The sequence below is a fragment of the Oncorhynchus mykiss genome, chromosome 1 (assembly GCF_013265735.2).
Source record: "Oncorhynchus mykiss isolate Arlee chromosome 1, USDA_OmykA_1.1, whole genome shotgun sequence".
NCBI classification, from domain to species: domain Eukaryota; kingdom Metazoa; phylum Chordata; class Actinopteri; order Salmoniformes; family Salmonidae; genus Oncorhynchus; species Oncorhynchus mykiss.
The window spans coordinates 27,565,297-27,587,214 of NC_048565.1; the positions used below are offsets into that span (position 1 = coordinate 27,565,297).

General features: G+C 41.9%; 2 protein-coding genes across 8 annotated transcripts in view; both read right to left on the reverse strand.

Moving 5' to 3' along the window:
• Positions 1-1,059: 1,059 nt before the first annotated feature.
• LOC110520267 (UPF0183 protein C16orf70 homolog) lies at positions 1,060-9,796 on the reverse strand. Of its 3 annotated transcripts, none has more exons than XM_036974885.1 (16): positions 8,757-9,796; positions 8,522-8,604; positions 8,332-8,415; positions 8,196-8,239; positions 6,955-7,034; positions 6,749-6,843; positions 6,137-6,234; positions 5,765-5,877; positions 4,947-5,080; positions 4,743-4,826; positions 4,529-4,611; positions 4,285-4,328; positions 4,111-4,157; positions 3,869-3,927; positions 3,687-3,759; positions 1,060-3,575 (listed from the first exon to the last, which is right to left on the reverse strand). In XM_036974885.1, the coding sequence occupies exons 1-16, from the start codon at positions 8,818-8,820 to the stop codon at positions 3,486-3,488; spliced, it is 1,275 nt and encodes a 424-aa protein (XP_036830780.1). In that variant the 5' UTR covers positions 8,821-9,796; the 3' UTR covers positions 1,060-3,485. The 3 variants fall into 3 exon arrangements, with proteins under 3 accessions (XP_036830780.1, XP_036830782.1, XP_021453129.2); XM_036974887.1 differs by having other exon boundaries at positions 4,111-4,160; positions 6,137-6,201; positions 8,757-9,795; XM_021597454.2 differs by having other exon boundaries at positions 4,111-4,160; positions 8,757-9,795.
• Positions 9,797-10,450: 654 nt separating this feature from the next.
• LOC110520275 (core-binding factor subunit beta) overlaps positions 10,451-21,918 on the reverse strand; it is a 34,351-nt gene continuing 22,883 nt past the window's right edge. For 3 of the 5 annotated variants that reach the window (XM_021597473.2, XM_036974899.1, XM_021597466.2), the window contains 3 exons: positions 16,926-17,042; positions 16,591-16,686; positions 10,451-13,609 (listed from right to left, as the gene is read on the reverse strand). In XM_021597473.2, the coding sequence (XP_021453148.1) occupies positions 13,538-13,609; positions 16,591-16,686; positions 16,926-17,042 (285 nt within the window). In that variant the 3' untranslated portion in view covers positions 10,451-13,537. Of the gene's footprint in view, positions 13,610-16,087; positions 16,136-16,590; positions 16,687-16,925; positions 17,043-21,918 lie in introns of all 5 variants that reach the window. The other 2 variants (XM_036974915.1, XM_021597481.2) reach the window with 2 other exon arrangements.

The following is a 21,918-nucleotide window of genomic DNA, read 5'->3' on the forward strand; positions in this document are numbered from 1 at the left end:
TTCATATCCTTTTTGTACACACAGTAACAGGATTATTTTTAATTAACAGAATTCATAATGAGCAGTGTTATAAAATTATAAATGTTGAGTTTCAGTAGATTTAATGAGGAGCTCATCTAAATTTATCACAGCAATCTTGCATCGTTTCAGTCAGAAGCATTGTGCAAGCTTTAAGCAGACCGTTCTGATTCACCGCAGTAATGGTTATTGCTTTCTATGACATGCTTGATAATGTTGATCTATACATGTTCTTCATTGTACAGAAGTAAAGGTATCCAAAATATAAAACACCACATTCCAATGAATTTGATTCACAAGTTTAATTAAGGATAATTCCCATTTCCAGAAATGGGTTAACTGTACTGAATCCACCAAAAATAATTACTTTGGGGGAGGAGGATAACACACAATATAAAGGGAGACAATACATAGAATTAATACGAGTATTACACTAAACTGAAGTTGTCCATTTCTAATCTTAAGGTCAACCATTCATTCATTCCAATGGAAAAATAGGATTACCTCAGAGGAAATAAAATAGCTAAAACCAACTGATGAAAATTAAGCATTCACTTGCTCCTGGCATTAAAAAAATATCTGATATGTCCACCTGAGATTGGGCAAGCACAGCCCAGCACACTAGCTACTCACTCTCAGCAGTAACATTCCAGAAACATCACTGCAACATTGGTGGTGTTGCATTTGTTTTTTCTCACTCAAAGCTGAGTGTGCATTGCATTTGAATTCCAACACAAGCAGTCTGTGTATCCATCTCAGGTCATGAAGGGCTGGCCAGTGGGTGCTCAAACTGATGTTATAACCATTGTCTTGCTGTGAGATGTTCAGAGTGATATACATGTTTCTGTGTCCTGCAACGATAACATAAGACCAGACAAAACAATGTATTGTGTACTGTGCAAATCTTCCAATCAGAATACCAGGGTGATATGTGATGAGGATGACAGCGATGCCCTTCATGACTGAGCTCAGGACCTCTACATCAAGGGCTCTATTCAATTCGTATCGAGAAAGTTGAGTTACAGAGTCATTGAAAATGAATTACCTTTACATTTATCGTGCTAGCTGTAACACTTCGGCGATACAGATTGAATAGTGACCCAAGTCTTTAATCTACTCTTTACTGTTATGTTTTCTGGAGCAAGAGGACAATGATGACTATGGGTGACAGTCACCCAACCATGTTAACTTTTCATGCTCAAGTCATACACAATGCAGTTCTATAGGCTAGTTTAATTTACAGAGAGAAGTCAAGACAGACTTGGTGGGAGATGAGGCACAACTTTAACAAGCCATTCTACCTTTTTCTTTTATTCAACTTGCACAAAGCAAGGTATACAATTAAAAACAACAGTACAGGGCTTTTTTTTTCCCCCATCGCAACTCATGAAACAAGTCAATGTAACAGAATGAACAATGCCCATGTAATAAGCCTGCATCACACGCTGTAAAGCTGAGGCCTGGAGGGCTGGTCTGACAGGGGCTGACATGATGGCAGATAGATACACAAGATGGGAGGAGGACACACACTTATAAGCCTCAGTCACACCTCTGATCTAGCACCAGAACACGATCAACCCACTGTAACACTGATCACACACAGGGGTTCTAAACATCATAGACTGTACAGGGCTCCCTTCCCTATCCAACAGTAACCCCTCCTTGTCTCGGCTTCAGCCCATCTTCAGCATCTGTCTCTAGTACTAAGTGGTTAAAGCTGAACTAGAGAGATGAATGAACCCTCCAGGCCCAGGGATTAGGAGCGCCACTGTTCTCTCCACTGGGGAGAGAGACATCAAACAGAATTCCTAAGTAATACAAGTGTCTGGTGTGTGCTCTGACCTTAAAACAATTCAGACCCACATTGTACCATTAGCTTAAAATGACAAAAAAAGAGCACACTATTTACAAATCTGTACAAAACACCAGAAGAGACTGCTGCTGCACATAGTCCCAAATCTACCTGCTACACATAGGGAGGCGTCTCAGGAGACTAAAAACTGAATGATAAAATATCTGCATTAAAAAGCACAAATAATAAAGATTATATACTCAAGAAGTACTTAGGAGAGATTAAGATCATGGGTCAGGGGCCTAGAATTTAACAAAATATTGTTTAGGAGGGAATGTCTGCTCTTCTTAGGAAAAGGTCAAATTTTGACAAACTAAAATGTCTGGATAACTTAAAACATGCTGAACCATCTTTGGCAAAACTTTTGGCAATTTAACACTTTTTTTAAAATACAAAATGATAGCAATGATGAAGTAAATCTGAGGGATTCATTTGGGTATCTCCTGTGAAGAGAGAGAGATGGAGGGAGAAAGAGAGAAATCATGAGATAGCATGGGGAGGAAGGCTGTAAAGACAGGGGTAGCAGTGGACAGTGGAGGGGATAGTGTACATGTGGAAGGAAAGGAAGTCAGTCATGGGATAGAGGAGCTGGAGCCTTTCCTCTGCCATCACTAATAGAAATAAAATGCACAATACTCCTCACTGGATAGGAAACAACAAGAAAGTAAATATGGTGTATCTTAGTGCAAATGTTCAAATGTTTCCATCGATCCTGGCAAATAAACACAAAACTAACTAACTACAAATGCAGGTAGTGATTTACGGCCTTGCAATAGGAGGTGGCTTATGCTGAGGACTTGTTCATGACATTAATGTATGAATGTGTGTGTGTGGTGTATGTGGACCAGTATATGTGTGTCTGTGTTTGATCATGTGCCAAGACAGTTCCCCCTCAAAGCATGCAGAGCACTAGGACCCTCCATGGGGAGGCCAGTTTGTGCTAGTCATCTTTTACCACTCTCCTTTTAAAAACAACAACTTCTCTATTCATGCATTTGTCTGTGTGCATGCATGTTTGTTTCTGTAACTGTCTGTGTATGTAATGGTGTACTTGTTATGCTAGTGCTGCAGATATGAGATGAGCCTGCATCCATATGCATGTGTATTAACAGGTAACGTGAACATATAGTGGAGAAAGGATTGAAATGATTTTGGTATCAGTTTCTGATATATGTGTGCATGTCAAGCATGTATTAAGTCATTTTAAAAACTGTAGCATGCACGCAGGTGCTCATTTGTGTATGCAGGTGAGCATGTGTTTGTGCATGCCGGCATACAAATGTGCACTGATGAAACACATCTAATGAGTGTTTTGATGAAACACATCTAATGAGTGTTTTGATGATGAAGACCATTGGGACAGGGTAAGTCAGAGGTGGGAGGGGGGTGGGATGAAGACTGACGTAAGGCTCCTAGCAGGCCTCTGGATGAGGTGCCTGTCAGAGTGGGGCAGATGGGTCCAGAGGAGCTCCTCTCTGGTGTGAACATGGCAGTGGGTGAGAGATTGAGTGAGACAGAGTACACTGCTCTGATCAGCCTAGGGGTGCTGTGGCGTGGACTGGAGGAGGGGAGAGACAGCCCTCAGGCCAAGCCTGGGTTGGCAGTAGGATGCTGTTCAGTGGGCGCTGGCCTCGGCTCGGACCCGGCTGCTGGGTCTGGGGGCACCGTACAGAGTCACTGAAGCTATGTGGTTGTTCTGCATCACCTGGGACGACAAGTTTGCACAGTTAGGACACAGAGTTTACATACAGGCCTTTGTACTACTCAACCTAATGCCATCATCACTCACGACTCAGGAGACACACCAAGTTCTTACCTCAAAGATCATTCGCTGTAGTCCAAAACAGAACGTAGAGCCGAAGGGATTGGTATTATTTGCCGAGGATGACCTGTGAGACAGAAAAAATGAACACCTTTTTGGTAACTGCAGAGCCAGCAGTCAGTGAAAACACTTAATCGGAAAGTAGTCATGTATATTCTAACCCAGGCATCTCTTACCTGTGGAGCACGACAGGCTTCTCCATGGGGTGTCCAAGCAGCTCCTGAATCTGATCCCACTAAGGGAGACACAACCATAGTCAGTCAGGAGAACACAAACCTTCTCTGAAGTCACAGATACCTATAAAGTTAAAACATAGTTGCTTGTGTGGTGATTTTCACAACCCTTTATCAAAAATATACAGTATGTTGTAGGAAAACATTCAGTTAGGCAAAGACTGAGCTGGTCAGGCATATCTGACCTTGCTGTAGGTAGTGAGAATGCAGTCCTCCCACTGAGCATCAGCAGCTTCTGAAAGACACAGACAAGATTACATGAGGAGACTTGACATAGGTCAGAGAGGAGACAGGCAGAGTACAAAAGGAGCACCAAAAAAACTCAGGAAATACAATACAAAAGCTGATTAGAAACTCACCTTTCTTAATGACAAGTGGAATCTTGAAATCGCATCGATGATATCTAGTATTGAGAGATTTTACATGTTACTGAGTGGGGAGCCTTTCAGTCTTGTGACTACATTACTTCAACCACTAAAGAGTTAATAGCCTCTTATGGCTCTACTGCAAATCATTCATTCAAATGAATCATATGTCTGAACATTGCATATCTGAGCCAAGGGCCAATAAATTGCCAGTCTTAACTGAGGCAGAGAGACTTACATGTTGAAATTGTAATGACCAGGGAAGTTGGTATGAAGGACAAACTTCTTCACCAGGTGAGTGGTGGAATCAAAGAGTATGTCCTGGAACGACAGGAAGAGGGAACAATCAGAGGTCAGAACGGCACATTGAGCTTTAATGTCAACATAAAAAAGACAAGCCCTCTCTTTACACCCCCCCCCCCCCCCCCCCCCCATATAACACCAAGACCTACCACCCCCAGGGTGAAGTAGTTGAAGAAGTAGTCATTGCATTTGGACGGGACCTGCTTGTGAGGCGACGGAGAGTGGATCTTCATCTGAAACAGGAAACCAAAACATGAAGAGAGCTTGTTTATAAACAGAGAGCAGCAAGTCAAGTCTGAGAAAAGGGGGTCAGGGTAAAAGAGGGAGACAGGGAAGAGAGTTAAGGGCCATACCTTGTCCTCTGACTTGTAGAAGACCTTGTGTGGCGAGCCCAGAGCGCTCAGCACATCTTGACAGGAGTCTCCAAAGTAGATGTTCCTCTCCACAGCACGCACCTTAGCATCAGCCATCACCCCTGGCCCGCAGCCTGACAACAGGACACAAGTACACTCATTATCCAAGCTGAGTATGACCTGATGTTGCAAAACTGTTGGAGCACATAATTTCATTACGAATGCATATAATACATCAAACCAGAGACAACAAAAACAGCTGGTCAAAAGACACACCTCTAAACACTGGATGAGAGATTCCAAGGGACTTTCAGATGACTTACATATTTTGATAGCCCTCTTCCCATCTACTAAAGGGCGTAGAGTACAAGTACATAGTGTACATGGCTCCTCCTGTAGGTTATTTGTTTAGCTCAGCCTCTCCAGGGGAGGGGCCTGTCAGAGGTGATATCTGGTGATGAGATCAGCAGGGCTTTACATATGGACTGGAGAGAGCATGGAACGTGATGGAACTGAGGGACTTGCAGGAAAGCACTATTCTGTTGCTCCAGCAGGAGGCTCTATTACAGTCCTAACAACAGAGCTGAAGGAAGGAATTAATTAAAGGAAGGGAGAGAAGACTAGCCTGATCCAATTAGAATTGTGGATGGATTGAGCTACGGAAAAAGAACACCTACGTCCTCCAGTCCCGTCAGTGGCATGTGTTCAGAGAGCCTCAAAATGAATATCAACCCGAACAGAATTAGCTTCAATTACACAGTTCTGATGGTGTTGTACTCAAAGACATGAGTGGGTTGAGATGTCCCTTTGCTATGTACCTGCAGTGAGGATGCGAAGTCTCAGACCAAGTGGTCCCGCACCATTCTTCAGCACGTCCACACACTCTGCATACACGTTGCCAAGGAAACAGGCAAGGGGCATCACTGGAGCCCTGAGGAGCGACAGAGTGAGACACAGTCATGTTTTTTTCTGCAATCCAAGATCACACATGTCGCAATACTTTTAAACCTAACCATATTCAAAGGAGAAGATGGTGTTAGTTGAAGCATTTCCATTGGAGTAAACAAGCTCACCAAACACACAGTATCTTCCCCTTCACCATATACTCCACCTGCTTCCTCAATCTACCCATAAACTTGCCATGCTCATACATTATTCCAGGTGTGCTTGTGAATACATTATGTTCTTACTTGGTGTCCTGTAGGTTGTTCCCAGTATAGATGTACATCCGTTTCACTGTGGCCCCGTGCGGAATCTGCAGGGAGGCCAAGCCATGGGCAAAGTTAGGCTGTCAAAGCAAAACAACTGGGAGTAGATTGGCGTGTGCATTTCAACAGATAGAGACACAAGCACTCACATCAACAGCTTTATACTGCACTTCACAAATAAATACATACTAAGACATTTTTTGGCAGATTTATTTTGTATTTCCAGCATTATCAAATGCTTCAAAACCAAATACTCATGCATCATATTGGTGATGTAGCAATTCGTTTGTTAATTCCCATGGGGTCAAAATGAGACACAGGGGTTTTCATTATTTAACAAATAATCCAAGCCAAAAAGACTAGTACTTTATCTGGTTAACAAGGTCTATTAAGGGTTGTCAGCCAGGTAAAGTCAATTTGAAAAAATAGATGAGGGAAACTCTTAAGGGTACAACAAGAAGAGCAAGTTACAGAATACATTTGCAGTGTGGCAGATACTGTATGTCAAACAGGGTTTATAAGGCAATTATAAAGCCAGTCAGATAAAAACAGCATACTAGGGATAAATATAAGAGGAACAGGTAATAGTCTCACCTCATACTTGGGAGCTTCATTCCATGAGTCAAGCTGGAAGGAGAAGGAGAGTCCCCGAAAGTTCAAGTGGAACAGTTGCTCTGCAGCATTGTATACTGTGGAGTGAGGAAAACATGGTCAAACACAAGCATACTTTGCAGCATTCTACAGTACTATCAATAAGAAACCAATTTGTATCTGCTGATTGGTGAGTGTCTTTCCCTTACCTCCAGGGTGTGTGGCACCAAAGGACTGGTCAATCTGCTCTATAGTGGGTGCTATAGCCTGAGTGTTGAAATGTACTCCACTGCAAGACAATGACACCATTTAGGCTTAGATACTATTGCAATATATTACCAAAAGTATGTGGACACCTGCTCATCGAACATCTCATTCCAAAATCATGGGCATTAATATGGAGTTGGTCACCAGTTTGCTGCTACAAAAGCCTCCACTCTTCTGGGAAGGCTTTCCCCTAAATATTGGAAAATTTCTGAAGGGACTTGCTTCCATTTTGCCACAAGAGCATTAGTGAGGTCGGCACTGATGTTGGGTGATTAGACCTGGCTCGAAGTTGGAGTTCCAATTCATCCCAAAGGTGTTCGATGGAGTTAAGGGCTCTGTGCAGGCCAGTCAAGTTCTTCCACACCGATCTCAACAAACCATTTCTGTATGGACCTCGCTTTGTGCACATCGGAATTGTCATGCTGAAACAGGAAAGGGCCTTCCCCAAACTGTTGCCACAAAGTTGGAAGCACAGAATTGTCACTGTATGCTGTAGCATTCAGATTTCCCTTCACTGGAAGTAAGTGGCCTAGCCCGAACCAGGTAGGGCAGGTAGCGTTCTTCTGGCATCCGCCAAATACAGATTAATCTGTCGGACTCCCAGTTGGTGAAGCGTGATTCATCACGCCAAATAACGCGTTTCCACTGCTCCAAAGTCCAATGGCAGCGAGTTTTACACCACTCCAGCCGACGCTTAGCATTGTGATCTGAGGCTTGCGTGCTTCAGGAGGCAGTTTGGAACTCGATAGTGAGTGTTGCAACCGTGGACCGACGATTTTTATGCACTAAGCGCTTCAGCACTTGGCGGTCCCACTCTGTGAGCTTGTGTGGCCTACCACTTCGCAGCTGAGCTGTTCCATTCTACTGCCAAAGTGTTTCGATGGAGATTGCAGGGCTCTGTGCTAGATTTTATATACCTGTCAGCAACGGGTGTGGCTGAAATAGCAGAGTCCACTCATTTGAAGTGCCACTAATTTGAAGGGGTGTCCACATACATTTGTATATATAGTGTATATGTAGTAGCACAAAGTCCCACATCCAACATAAGATGAACAATGTGCAAAACAAACTATTCTCACTAAGTAAAATAAACAGTTCCAGTCTGACAAATTCCCACCTCGCTCACATATACATTTGTTAATACTCACACAGCTATTCACACTAGGAACAGATGATCACTCACCAGTATTTCAATTTCACTTTGCTCAAGTCGTATACTTCAATCACCTAAACATTACAGCAACAAGAGACATGATTAGTGTTCAACATACAGTATTTACTGAATGAAGTCTAAAGTCACGAGAGCACCCCTCCCTCACCTTCAGTCTCTGGTTACAGGCATCAAACAGCAGTTTAATTCCATCCTGAGTCAAGTTGAGTATGAGGTCATGACTGAGTGGCATCTAGAAACACAGAAAGATAACATGTACAGTCAATCAAAAATCTGTCACATTAATCTGACAGCCCACACCCTACATCATATCAAAGAGCAGTCATCTCATCTCTTACTTGTTCACTGTAGAGAACCTGGACATTCTTGATGATGCGGCAGTGTTTCTGTAAAATGGAAATGGCCTGGGCCAATGGCATCCCTGTGACAAAAAGATGGAGAAGATTAGAGATAGATTTAGTCCGCATTTACAAATTACAAACACATATGTCAAATAACGGACAGGGAAAACATTTAGAGTGTGTGGTCGGATGAAGAAATACCAAATAACCTTTTATCTTCTGAGTCGCTTACCTAATGCGAATTCCCATTGCTCATGTCCTAAAGATCTTTCAGGAACAACTTCCAGATCCAGCATTGGCAAGTAGGGAGAAGGATTTTCAAGGAGGTTCTGTGCCTGTGCCAGAACTGGACCGTTGTTTAATATTAGACTGCCTGATCCTTCTCTTCTTAAATCACTCCTTTTCAATTGCACGGTTTCTACACAACATGAAGCTATTAACACAATAAAATAATACTTAATTCATAGGCATACACAATACGGGTTTACATAAAACACCCTGAAATATATTAACAGTGGGACAAATGACACCTTCTCAGAGGCCAAGACACTCCAACACTTAGTTACGACACATTGCTGTTACCATACTTTTGGACCAGCGATCCCTGCTGACAACGTTGGCATTCAGGAATTGCGCAACAAACTTGCTAAATTGCACACAAAGCTAACTGAGAATTACAGGTTGGTGGATGACATATAACTCTACCAACAGGTCGCAGTTGAGCTAACTACCACAACTAGCTAGCTAGCTAGTCTGAAATCTTTCCACACTCGTCACTATCTAAACAGCTCTGTTGTCTCGCTTCTGATTAGACAACTCAGGAGCTTGACAACAATTATCGGCGACTTGTAGCTATGCTAGCTAGCTCTCCTGTATAGTTATTGTTATCAAAATCCACGCACAATTATAAATAAATATAAAACGATGTTCAAAAAGAAGAAACCAAATACTGCAATTCTGTCTGACAAAACAAAAACAAAGAACGTCTCAAACCCGTTGACTGACGTTACGTTGCTGTTTTCTTTCTTCCCGAGGATTCAACAGCAATCTAGCTAGCTATGAATTGAAATTGTAACAGTGAGTCACTTAGCTAATTTTCATAACATCACTAATAATTAAATGTCCATCGAATTCCTTTTTTCGTTTGTTGTGTCTTTATCGTGAATTGAAGAGAAAGGAATATAAACACTTCACAAACAACGGCAACTTCCAACAAAACACCACCACTATCAGCTGATTATTCAACTTCCTGTGTGTCGTGAAGAAACAGCCACTTCCTGGTCAGCTGACCAACATATTTCTTCAAAATATGTTTTTCTCGCTTATCATGTTTAAATTATAGGCTATAATATCTATGTGAACATGTCTATGTTTGCACATTTCTATAATTAGTGCAATTAACACGAATCATTTCTCATCAAACTGTATGCTAATCAAAAACTTGTCTATGGCCAGGCTATATACATTGTGCAATTTAAGTACTACTCATTAATATTCAGATACAGTATAAAACTAAACTATTCGACTTAAATGCTTATTATGCTGACTTCAATGAGCATACAGGTGTAGCCTATTCATGGTGCACTGGTATCATGTTTGCTGGTAGTTCATGGTTGTAAGATTGCCTGTTATGAGTGTCTGACTCGGGTGATGAGTTCTGTTTACCATCTCACGTGTTTACAAACTTCAGAGTCTTGTGACTGAACAATGCCATACTTGAAAGATTATCTGAGTTCAAGTTCGGAGCACACATCGACCTGGCTAGACCTGAGACTAGCAACTTGTTGAGCATAGTAATTATTCATATGACAAAATAACCTCAAAGAGAGGCAGACAGCCTTTAAATTATACAGACAGTCATAAAGTCAGTAATAAATGAGTGTTTCTGGCAATGGTGATTCTTAAAAAATGCACAAGACCTAGTCAAACGTTTGTTACAAGTTTATTATGAAACACATCAAATTCAACACTTCAGATTTAAATTGCCCCTTAACAAAAACAAGCTAAACAAGCTAAACCATAAAACAGAAAGAAAGAAAACTAAATTATTCAGTAAAATCTTAAAAGGTAGGCCATTAAACACAGAAATACACAGTTCTTCATAGCATAACCTGAACACAACAAAGGTCAACCTGTATCAATAACTTAAAACAAATAAGAAAATAAACCTTTTTTTTTTTAAGTGAGCAAACTAGGAAAAAGTCTCTGGTGTGTAACTTGCCTTAATGCCAGCATTAAGTGAAGGGTGAAGCTCAGACAGGGCTACAGCTAACTGGGACTCAGGGGAGTAGGCCTACACATGAAGGGAAAGATGAATTATATTGGAAATCAAGGCTGGGATTTGTCATAACTGCAGTGTTGTTTGGACATTTCTGACCTCATGCAAACATATCGTACTATCTAACCAACATTTCAATCAAATAAAGGTTCACAAAATCGAGAAGTAATAAATACCCAATATTTCTATTTGTTTTTGGTTGTAGCTGGAAGTAGGCCAGTTAGTTTCTGAGTGTCCAATACATTTTGTAATTCTATTCAAGAGCACTGATATTTTAATCGGGTACCCTATACACTGGAGTAGATATCAAACAAACCATTTGAAATAGAGCTCTCAGAAAATGGTGAAATACTGTACACATTGCATAAACATCACTGTGGAAGGTAGCATATACCTGTTCGTTCCTGCTACCTACATTGGTATGCTAACTTAAGGTGACACACTGTGCTTCAACACCTGCATTGCTTGCTGTTTGGGGTTTTAGGCTGGGTTTCTGTACAGCACTTTGAGATATCAGATGATTTAAGAAGGGCTTTATAAATACATTTGATTTGATTTGATTTACTAAAGCAACAGGCTAAGACCATACACATTGTTTTAATGAGCTAGAAATGCAAAAGAACTGCATCATTAGTGGGATGTAAAACATTATGCAAGTATGTGATATGAAAGTATTTAGGATAAAAACCTAAGAACATAATCCAAGGAAATACAATCACATGCAGTATGAAATTAGAACTTGATTCCCCAGCAAAGTGTGACAAACTCCTGCCTCTCCCACTGTCCACCTAAACCCCATTACTTCTGACCTGCACATCCACATCTTACAACTTGATGTCTACCATTCATCCCTTTACAAAACATAGGCTACTTCCTCCACCTTTCCTCTTTATTCAAATTAAAGCAAATGAACTTTGAATAAAATACTGAGCTGATACATTACAAATGACTGGTGGACAACCACCAGTACATTACTGTTGCTAGACTTGACCTTAACTTTCTCCTTTCATTTCAAATATTGAGCCTCAGACTGTACAATCCATCACTGTTCAAACTGAATAACATACACACCTGCATTCCTGTGATTTATCTGACTTATTTCATCTCCTCACTGACTCTTTACATATTTCATCCCAATATTTCATGACTGGTTGAAACAGAGTTGGATTGCAAGCCTTCTATCTCTTATAAAGATTTAGCTCTCTCTTATCTCCAGTACAAACAACTTGGTAACACTTTATTTGGGTAGTCCCAAGTAGATGGTTCGTAGATGTTCAATAACTGTCAACAACATTTCAACTAACTATCCACTAACCCCAACCCTAGCCCTAACCTTAACGCTAACCCTTATTTTAAATTCTAAACCTAAACCAAACTTTAACCATAACTTTAGCGAGCAGTTGCTTATCATCAGATAGCTTGTTGAACGTATGACCATCTGTATATCATCTATACGGGACTATCCAAATAAAGTGTGACCGACAACTTTATTTGAACAAACCGTTACAACTATTCCGCTAGGGGAAGAGAAGGAAACACTGACAACAGCTAAATAATTGATCAAACTCAAGGATATTCAGATAACCTGAAACATACGAAACAAAACTGTTGGGTATGTTAGTGAGACAATGTTGCTGTGCCTTTGCATCATTTTCTGGGAGAAATGTACTGCTTAGACGTTGTAAACCCTGATCTGGATGAAACGTGAAATAAAGAGAATAATAAAAATAAAAAAACAATGCAGAGGAGAAAGTCTATTTGCCTCAATTTATAGAGAGCGAGCTCAGCACTGACCTCATTGTGTGCTCTGTGCTGCGAGTCCCATGTTCAAAGACTGGTACAATAACATTAAAGAGGAGACAGGAAGACAGAAAGTGCCTCTTTGTAAAAGTAACTTTTCTAGAACACAACTTTCTATATTCTACTAACATCCCATACGAAAGCAGAAAGACTGACAAATACAGTATGTATATAGAGAAAAGAAATACAAAAAGTAAACATCATGACTTTCAAACGAAACATGAATAAAATAATAACAAATACAATTTCATTAAAATAGTGCTATAATAGGATAAGAGATAGCTTTTTGGCAATCGTTTACAGTCCTTTATTAATACAAAATAAATAGGTGATTGAATAGTAACTATTTGTACTTAATGGTAGGCCTACTTCCAAACTACCTGATGGAAGTTGATAATAAATAATCATCAAAACTTGAAAAACAAAAACGAATGTATGCTCAGTGCTCCTCAGGTGCTCCTTGAAAACAACATTTCTGGGAAATAATAAGGGAGATGGAAACAGACATTTGGATTCATTAGAAATACAGTATATAAATTTAGAAAATAAGTTATTATTTAAGAACAAATATGTTCCATTTAATAATCACCCAGTCATTTCCTATTTATAAAGCATTGTAAATGAAAGTGCCTCCGAAATATTTTGCATAGGGGAACAAAAGAAAACATAGATAGGCGCTCCATGCATACAGAAGGCAATGTGGGGACTAAACTGAATGTATCACATAGTGCAAAACCCCGCAGAAGACAACGAGGTTTGGGTCGATCCCCTTAACCCACACTTTAAAACTAAAAGGAATCCCACCCCACCCCACCCCCAAATCCCCAGCAATGTGGACTTTGGTCTCTCCAGTTAACAGCTTGATGTCAGGGTGTGAGACTGGCATAGTACGATGGACAGATCACCCTGACCCACTCCCTGTGTCTCGCTGGCCTCTAGCGCATCTTGTGATCATCAGCGTTGTTACCCATGTTGGTGCCAGGGCTGGGGTCCTGCTGTCGCCTGGGCTGTGTCGGGGGGGGGGGGGGAACAGATTTAATACAGCCAAAAATACCATAATGAGTGTGTGTGTGTGTAATGTGTTGAAAGTGGCCTCAGATGGGGCATCAATGAGTGCAGTACATTCAGCAGAGGGCACCAGAGAGTTTCCAGCTGAGGCTAAGGGGGGGAGTCATCAACATTACACGCTTTAAAAATAAAAAATGACTTTGCTGCCTGTCACAGATACATATGTTTATGCGTCTACTTCTAAATCTCTCCCAACATAGATATATGTAAGACAGACAGACAGGCGGACAGACAGAGGGAGAAAGCAGACGCTGGTACAAGTCTCTGAGCTGAAATGGCATGTAGTCGTCATCCAAATGACTCACCATAATAGCTTCTTTTAAACCTGGTCTGGTTTAGTCTACTACTCTAATCCTAAATGAGACACTAACGCTCATCCATTCTTACTCTTCAGAATCATTAACGGAAATAATGTCTTCAAAACAATTAATAATATATATTATACCGTAGTTATTTATTACTGCAATATTGTCAATTTAGGACATTTTATGAACTGGCTGATCACAGTGTTACTAGGTTGTTGGAGAGTGATTTTGAAAACAACCACACGCATACACATGTGCGCTGCTCCCTTAGTTAAAAAAGGAAGGAAAATACATTTTTTAAGTGTCCTTGAGTCAGAGGAAGGAACGTCTATGTAAAGGTTCCCCCTTTCAGCAAAAACAGAATGGGGCTCCAGGCTGATAAAAAAATGTACTATTTATTCTTCATCCATCTCATCTTCCTCAATCATCTAGATGGCCATCACTGTCCTGTCCTGTCCTGTATCGCTCCTACACACATGCACAGACACCAAGACAAACACAAAACCTGAACAAAGAACATGAACAAAACACGCAAAGGCCACACAACATGGGAATCACCCATATATGCTTACCATAGCCACACAACATGGGAATCACCCATATATGCTTACCTTAGCCACACAACATGGGAATCACCCATATATGCTTACCTTAGCCACACAACATGGGAATCACCCATATATGCTTACCTTAGCCACACAACATGGGAATCACCCATATATGCTTACCTTAGCCACACATACCCAAAGCTGACACTGACAACCTTGCTAGAAAAGAGCTGTGATTCTGGAACTAAATGACAGGTTTCTAAACCCTTTAGAGGCCTCCTAGCTCCCACTTTATGGCATACTGTCATTGTGCTGCTGGCCTTTATTGAGTTATGGTGGACTGAGTACAGGATCACAAGTTCAGACCACAGAAATGTAATGGTTGAATGTCCTCTAGAGCCAGGCGCCCACATCACAGAAAAACAGGGTCCTGTGCTGTCCAAATGCAAATATTATCTTTTATCTAAAATAAAACCAACAATATCAGCTTCCTCCCTCCTTGAGAGGACTCCAGAGCAGGGGGATTCAACAATTAGAGAATTTGCTAAATGCTACAGTCCAATCAGAAAATTCTGAATCAGAGCAATTCAGGAGACGACTTTCTGCTATTTCAACATAACTTGGATGGAAAAAAACGTGAAGAAAATGATTATGGGGTTTCATTTTTCCACCACAGTCAGTATTTGAGAATGAAAGGCATGGAAAGGGTTTAGTTGGAAGATGTGTCATACATTGACTACATGCACACCTTCCACACAATCCTGTTTGAGACTATCTCCTCCAGGCTTCATGTCAGAGACGTCCATTTTCCTTTTTCTTTGACCAATAATACCTCCATGGCTTATTGATTTTCAGAAGAAAGGAGTCCATTCTTCCTGAGGGAGCTTGAGGATATGTTACTGAGGGAGGAAATACTAGACGTGAACATGAAAGCACTCCTTCAGATGCTCTCCCCCTCCCTCCCTCTCTCCCTCTCTCTCCCTCTCTTCAGAATCATGTGCTGCCAAGCTGTGGCAGATATGTCCCAGCAGGCCTTGCAGCGGACTCCTCCGGCAGCAGGGTGAGGGTGGGTGGTGTGTGTGTGAGGAGGTCTGTTCTCCATTAGGCACTGGGGGGAGAGTGTGTGTGGGGGGTCTGTCTTCCAGCTTATACCCTGGTAGGATTTCCTGGCCTACACACATCATACTATCATAAAATCAGAAAATGCATTTAAAAAAATCCAGAAACCATATTCATATGACTGACCATGAGATTTTGGGGAATGAGAGAGAAGGAACCCACATTATCACTAAGCATTCATTACACAGTGTGTTAACTCAACAAATACTGTTGACATGTAACTTTCTTTCTCTCTCTCTCTCTTCACTCATTCACATGCAGGCACTAAAACAGGCAGACTCAGATACTTTAAATTGTTCAAATACATGCACATGCTCTCGTGTTGATTCACAAACACACAGACACCTCACTACGCACACAAACACACTCACACATCCAACACACACATACCACACACAGGGTTTAGTGCATGACAGAGTGATATTGAAAAGCAAAGAAGACAGACCCTAGTCCTTGAATGCCATCAGTCCCAGATTTTTGATGCCACAGGGTCCTAAAAAAACACAATTTGGTTTTCATCTTAGAGGGGATGCATTTAGGATCAATCTGAGAACAAATGAATACGTTTCTTTGTGTTCTTATTATGAATAGACTCTTCATGCACTAAACCTACTGTAGATACCATAACAAATACTTTTGAATAAAATACACACACACACACCCGATAACTCAGACAAATACACAATAAGTTCAAGATTTGTGTTAGAGAGTTAAATATCTTAAACAAACCGGGTTGTTCACACAACTGTCATGGTAATTTACAGCTACCTTAGGGGAAACCTACAAAGGTTCTCATGGTAACAATCTCTCAGCACACAGGGGACACAAACAATCACAACCTTCCAACATCACAATTTTTCGTTAGCACTAATCATGTGACCTCGGGGACATTCAGAATCTGTCAAACCACCAGCCCACCCCATCCCCAGTCTGTCCAATCTCTCTCACCTCCAGGTCCTCTCTGTGCGAGCGGTCCCTGTCCTCAAAGTCCCGGGTCCTCCTACGTGCATCCTCAAAGGCTGCCTGCGCCAGGGCATCCTCATGCTGAACACACACAGAGGGGGAGAGACACATAGTTTGTTTGGACCAGTAAGTGTATATGTAGGGGCAGGGGCACAACATGTTAAGTTTAGTTCTAGTTAAGCAATTTAAAAGTAGTCCGTCTAGAGGTGTACTGTATGTAAATGTGTGTATATATAGTAGATAATTGTTATATCTAGTTGTGTGTATTGTGTTGGTGGTGCTTGGGGACCAGGGGTGTGATAAATGATGTGCTACAGTACCTGTGCTCTCTCCTCATCGAACTCCAGACATCCCATCCCATCCAGGCGCAGCATGTCTATCCAGCCCTTCCAGATCACACACACTCCATTCAGGATCATAGGGGCCTTCAGGTACACCTGCAGACAGACCACACAGACACAACAACGCTCATCTAGGAAAACATATACTACCAAATGAATGCACAGATCTGGGTACATTATTCAACACAGTCGTTGTGGCTCACTTTTAACCACTCAGATAAAAGTAGTAAGGTTTTCTCAAATAACAAAATAGAGGAAGGGGTCACTCAGTTCACTAGAGACACTGTCTCTGTCTTCTCCCATTCCGTCTAAGACTTAGGGGAGGGGTAAGAGGGATGGGAGGGGTGCTGATTGGAATGAAAGAGAAAACCTCACTTGCGTCAGAGTGGAGCTCGTACAATAGGGGGTTTGAATTGTAAAACACATGCAACCCATTCTGAGCAAACAGAAAGAAAGGCCTATTGAAGATCCTCTCGAATCTAAACAAGGAAATGGTTCTCTAGTCCCACGTACAGGCATACATACACTAACATTCCACTTTTTCTCTCTTCCTGTCTCACCTCGGGCCCAGCCAAGGCCCAGGATAGCTCACTGAGATGTTTTCTTCCTGCCATGTTGCTGTTTATTTACCAAGGCTGCTGTAGGATGGAGAGAGACAGAGAGACAGCAAACCAAGGCTCTCCTATGAGAGATCAGAAAATCCTGACTTTATTTATACAAATTAGTGTGTGTGCCATTAATGCCCTATCGCTAAGTATGTTTATATCCATATGAGACATGAGAGAAAGAGAGAGAGAAAGAGAGAGAGAGACAGCAAGAGAGAGGGGGAGAGAGCATGTACAGGACTCCATGGCTGTGTGAGACACACAGAGAGAGAGAGAGAGAGAGAGAGAGAGAGAGAGAGAGAGAGAGAGAGAGAGAGAGTGAATGAGAGAGAGAGACAGAGAGACAGAGAGAGAGAGAGAGAGAGAGAGAGAGAGCGAGTGAGTGAGTGAGTGAGAGAGAGACAGAGAGACAGAGAGAGAGAGAGAGAGGGGAGAGAGAGAGAGTGAGTGAGTGAGAGAGACAGAGAAACAGAGCGAGAGAGAGAGAGAGAGAGAGAGAGAGAGAGAGAGAGAGAGAGGGGAGAGAGCATGTACAGGACTCCATCGCAGTATGAGACAGAGAAAGGGGTAGAGTATATGGTTGTTTGTTTGGCTCAGGGCCATAGAAATAGCACATCCCTGAGGCTTTGGAATTCAGTTCCAGACAAAAGCGTGCAGTCTGTCAATCTGTGGGTGATGTTTATTTCTGTAGCTGGGAGTATAGGGAAGGAGGAAGAGACAGGGGACGGGGCTTTGGCTATAAACACGCATACCCTCTTTCAGACACATACACACACGTAAACCTAATCACTCTGAAACCCAAACACCAATCCTAGCCATAAACACACACACTTACAAACATACTGTCTGAGAGGCCAAATACTGTCTGCACAATGAACAACTTATTGATTTCACAGAACAGCCCAGTTCCCAGTTGTAAGGTGAGTCAGCACCTAGAACCATATCCTCTCTCCCCTTTCATTCTTCCAACTCTCTGTCAACTCTCTGAACACCACTCTGACATCTATCCCGACTCTCTGTCATCACACCACTCTGACATCTATCCCGACTCTCTGTCATCACACCACTCTGACATCTATCCCGACTCCCTGTCATCATCACACCACTCTGACATCTATCCCGACTCTCTGTCACCACACCACTCTGACATCTATCCCGACTCCCTGTCATCATCACACCACTCTGACATCTATCCCGACTCTCTGTCGTCACACCACATTGACATCTATCCCGACTCCCTGTCATCATCACACCAATCTGACATCTATCCCGACTCTCTGTCGTCACACCACTCTGACATCTATCCCAACTCTCTGTCATCACACCAATCTGACATCTATCCCGACTCTTTGTCGTCACACCACTTTGACATCTATCCCGACTCTCTGTCATCACACCACTCTGACATCTATCCCGACTCCCTGTCATCATCACACCACTCTGACATCTATCCCGACTCTCTGTCATCACACCAATCTGACATCTATCCCGACTCCCTGTCATCATCACACCACTCTGACATCTATCCCGACTCTCTGTCATCACACCACTCTGACATCTATCCCGACTCTCTGTCGTCACACCACTCTGACATCTATCCCGACTCTCTGTCATCACTCCACTCTGACATCTATCCCGACTCCCTGTCATCACACCACTCTGACATCTATCCCGACTCTCTGTCGTCACACCACTCTGACATCTATCCCGACTTTCTATCGTCACACCACTCTGACATCTATCCCGACTCTCTGTTGTCACACCACTTTGACATCTATCCCGACTCTCTGTCATCACACCACTCTGACATCTATCCCGACTCTCTGTCATCACACCACTCTGACATCTATCCCGACGCTCTGTCGTCACACCACTCTGACATCTATCCCGACTCTCCAACCAAACAATACTTCTTCCTCCCTGGCAACTAACTCTCCTTCCTCATCTCTCTCTCAGCTCCACACCCCACACCTCAGGTTCTTTACTAGGGTTCCATTGCAAGAAGTATTCACATTTCCACTTTACACCAGGGATAAAGAGAAAACTAAGCCCATTCCAACTGCCTCTGAAAGCACTGAATCAATCGATTTACACAGGTTAAAATGAATCAAAGCAAATATTCCATCTTTTCACTATCAACTGAATAGATCTAGTACACAAGCTGCACCTAATACGCACTACACTAAACTACACTAAACTACACTATACTAACTACACTGAACTACACTACACTAAACTTCACCACACTATAACACAGTGTTTGACAAAGGCATATAGGCTACATGCATTAATGTGAACTAATGTGAAATCTGCACCACAGCACAGGCACATGGTTATGCATGAGATGAAATGCAAGGACTTAAATGTGCACCATAAGTGGTTCTGAGAATCCATATACCATGGGGCAGTGAGTTTAAAATAAACAGATGAATATCTGTTTACATATATGTTTATCATTTTGGACCTCTCCACCTTTTTGTCCCCCACCGGCCAACTTAAACAGAGCTTCCCCCAACCAACACAGGCCTTTTAGCCATCAATAACACATTTAAACAGTCTTTCTCTGGTCCTTCCAGAAGGAACATTCAGAACTCCATCAGGCTAAACACACAGTTTTTATTGGGGGGATCCCAACAATGCAGACATGAGAAAAGCAGCTATACTCAAATCCTACCCCTCTTTCCCCCAGGTTAATTTGAGGTGATATATATACTGTAGACATACAGACATATATTCTCTATACACCAGAGAAGCTCAACCCACAACTAACAGGGCACTGTGTTTAACAGGAAGGTTTAGTGATATCAGAGAAAATCGGTTATATGTATATGTAATTTGATGTGTATGAACGGAACTCTCGAACCCTGACCTACTGTCTCACACTAACCCTTTTGGGTTTTATGTGGAGCCAGACCATGCAACTTAGAGAAAGGAGAGTGAGGAGTGGGACAGATTGAGTCTGGTTGAGGGGAGGTGGTGTTGCAGTGGTTTATGGCCTGTTGAGTGGTCACTGGTGTCCTGGAGAGATAATTGAGTTTGACTGCAGGGAGTGAAACACAGAGGGGGGGGGGGGGGGGGTCCAGGGGTTTATTGGTTTGGTATTGTTATAGTTAATCTACAGTACCTTCTTATCATAGACATAATGCCCATAGACTTAAAGGGGAAGGATGGAGTCACAGGAAAGATAAATAACAATAGTTACAATACAGAGTAAGATAGACACAGGCAGTGTGGCGCAACAAGTTTGGTGGAAGGCTGCTTGCTGCCTGCTGCCTGCTCAGAGAGAGGGTGGGACTGGTTTAAGGGATAACACACAGAGAATCAGTGTGTTTGTGAAGATGGGTGGGGGAGTGTGTGTATGTTTGTGTGAGTGTGTGTGTGTGTATGTGTGGGTGTGTGTGTTTGAGTTCCTGAAAGAAAGAGGGCGAGAGAGAGAGGGTGGGGGTTAATACTGGGATTCAATTCAGGGGAAGCTTTTGATTCCTACAGCCAAAACAATCCTGATCTTCTCTTTGAGACACTATTTGCTCATAAATGCCCTCGGGGACCAGGCGCTCATTTAGATGCATCTGCTCCTCTCAGTCTCTGTCTTTGAAAAATGCTTTGAATAAGTGCAGTGAAGTGAATAAAATGCTTTGAATAAGTGTTCCATATATTCCCGTCCAGTGCAGCTCACAGGTGTATTTTCCCTTGGCTCAGGACATTATGTACAGTATGTGTTTATAGTGAGGACGTTATGTACAGTATGTGTTTATAGTGAGGACGTTATGTACAGTATGTGTTTATAGTGAGGACGTTATGTACAGTATGTGTTTATAGTGAGGACGTTATGTACAGTATGTGTTTATAGTGAGGACGTTATGTACAGTATGTGTTTATAGTGAGGACGTTATGTACAGTATGTGTTTATAGTGAGGACGTTGTGTACAGTATGTGTTTATAGTGAGGACGTTATGTACAGTATGTGTTTATAGTCAGGACGTTATGTACAGTATGTGTTTATAGTGAGGACGTTATGTACAGTATGTGTTTATAGTGAGGACGTTATGTACAGTATGTGTTTATAGTGAGGACGTTATGTACAGTATGTGTTTATAGTGAGGACGTTATGTACAGTATGTGTTTATAGTGAGGACGTTATGTACAGTATGTGTTTATAGTGAGGACGTTATGTACAGTATGTGTTTATAGTGAGGACGTTATGTACAGTATGTGTTTATAGTGAGGACGTTATGTACAGTATGTGTTTATAGTCAGGACGTTATGTACAGTATGTATTTATAGTCAAGACGACCCAGACTCTGTAATGATATAGTTACACAAGACCACTACAAACAAGAAGCACAAATGAATGTGCTCATGAACAA

Bases quoted from the DNA above. Each gene is read 5' to 3' on its own strand.
- LOC110520267 (XM_021597454.2), bottom strand. From the start codon at position 8,820: ATGCTGGATCTGGAAGTTGTTCCTGAAAGATCTTTAGGACATGAGCAA. The intron at 7,035-8,195 runs GTGAGTGATCAT...ATTGTCTTGCAG, and splicing joins AAAGTGAAATTGAAATACTG to TGGAGTACATTTCAACACTC. The intron at 5,081-5,764 runs GTACATAGCAAA...TCCTGTTGTCAG, and splicing joins ACTTCGCATCCTCACTGCAG to GCTGCGGGCCAGGGGTGATG.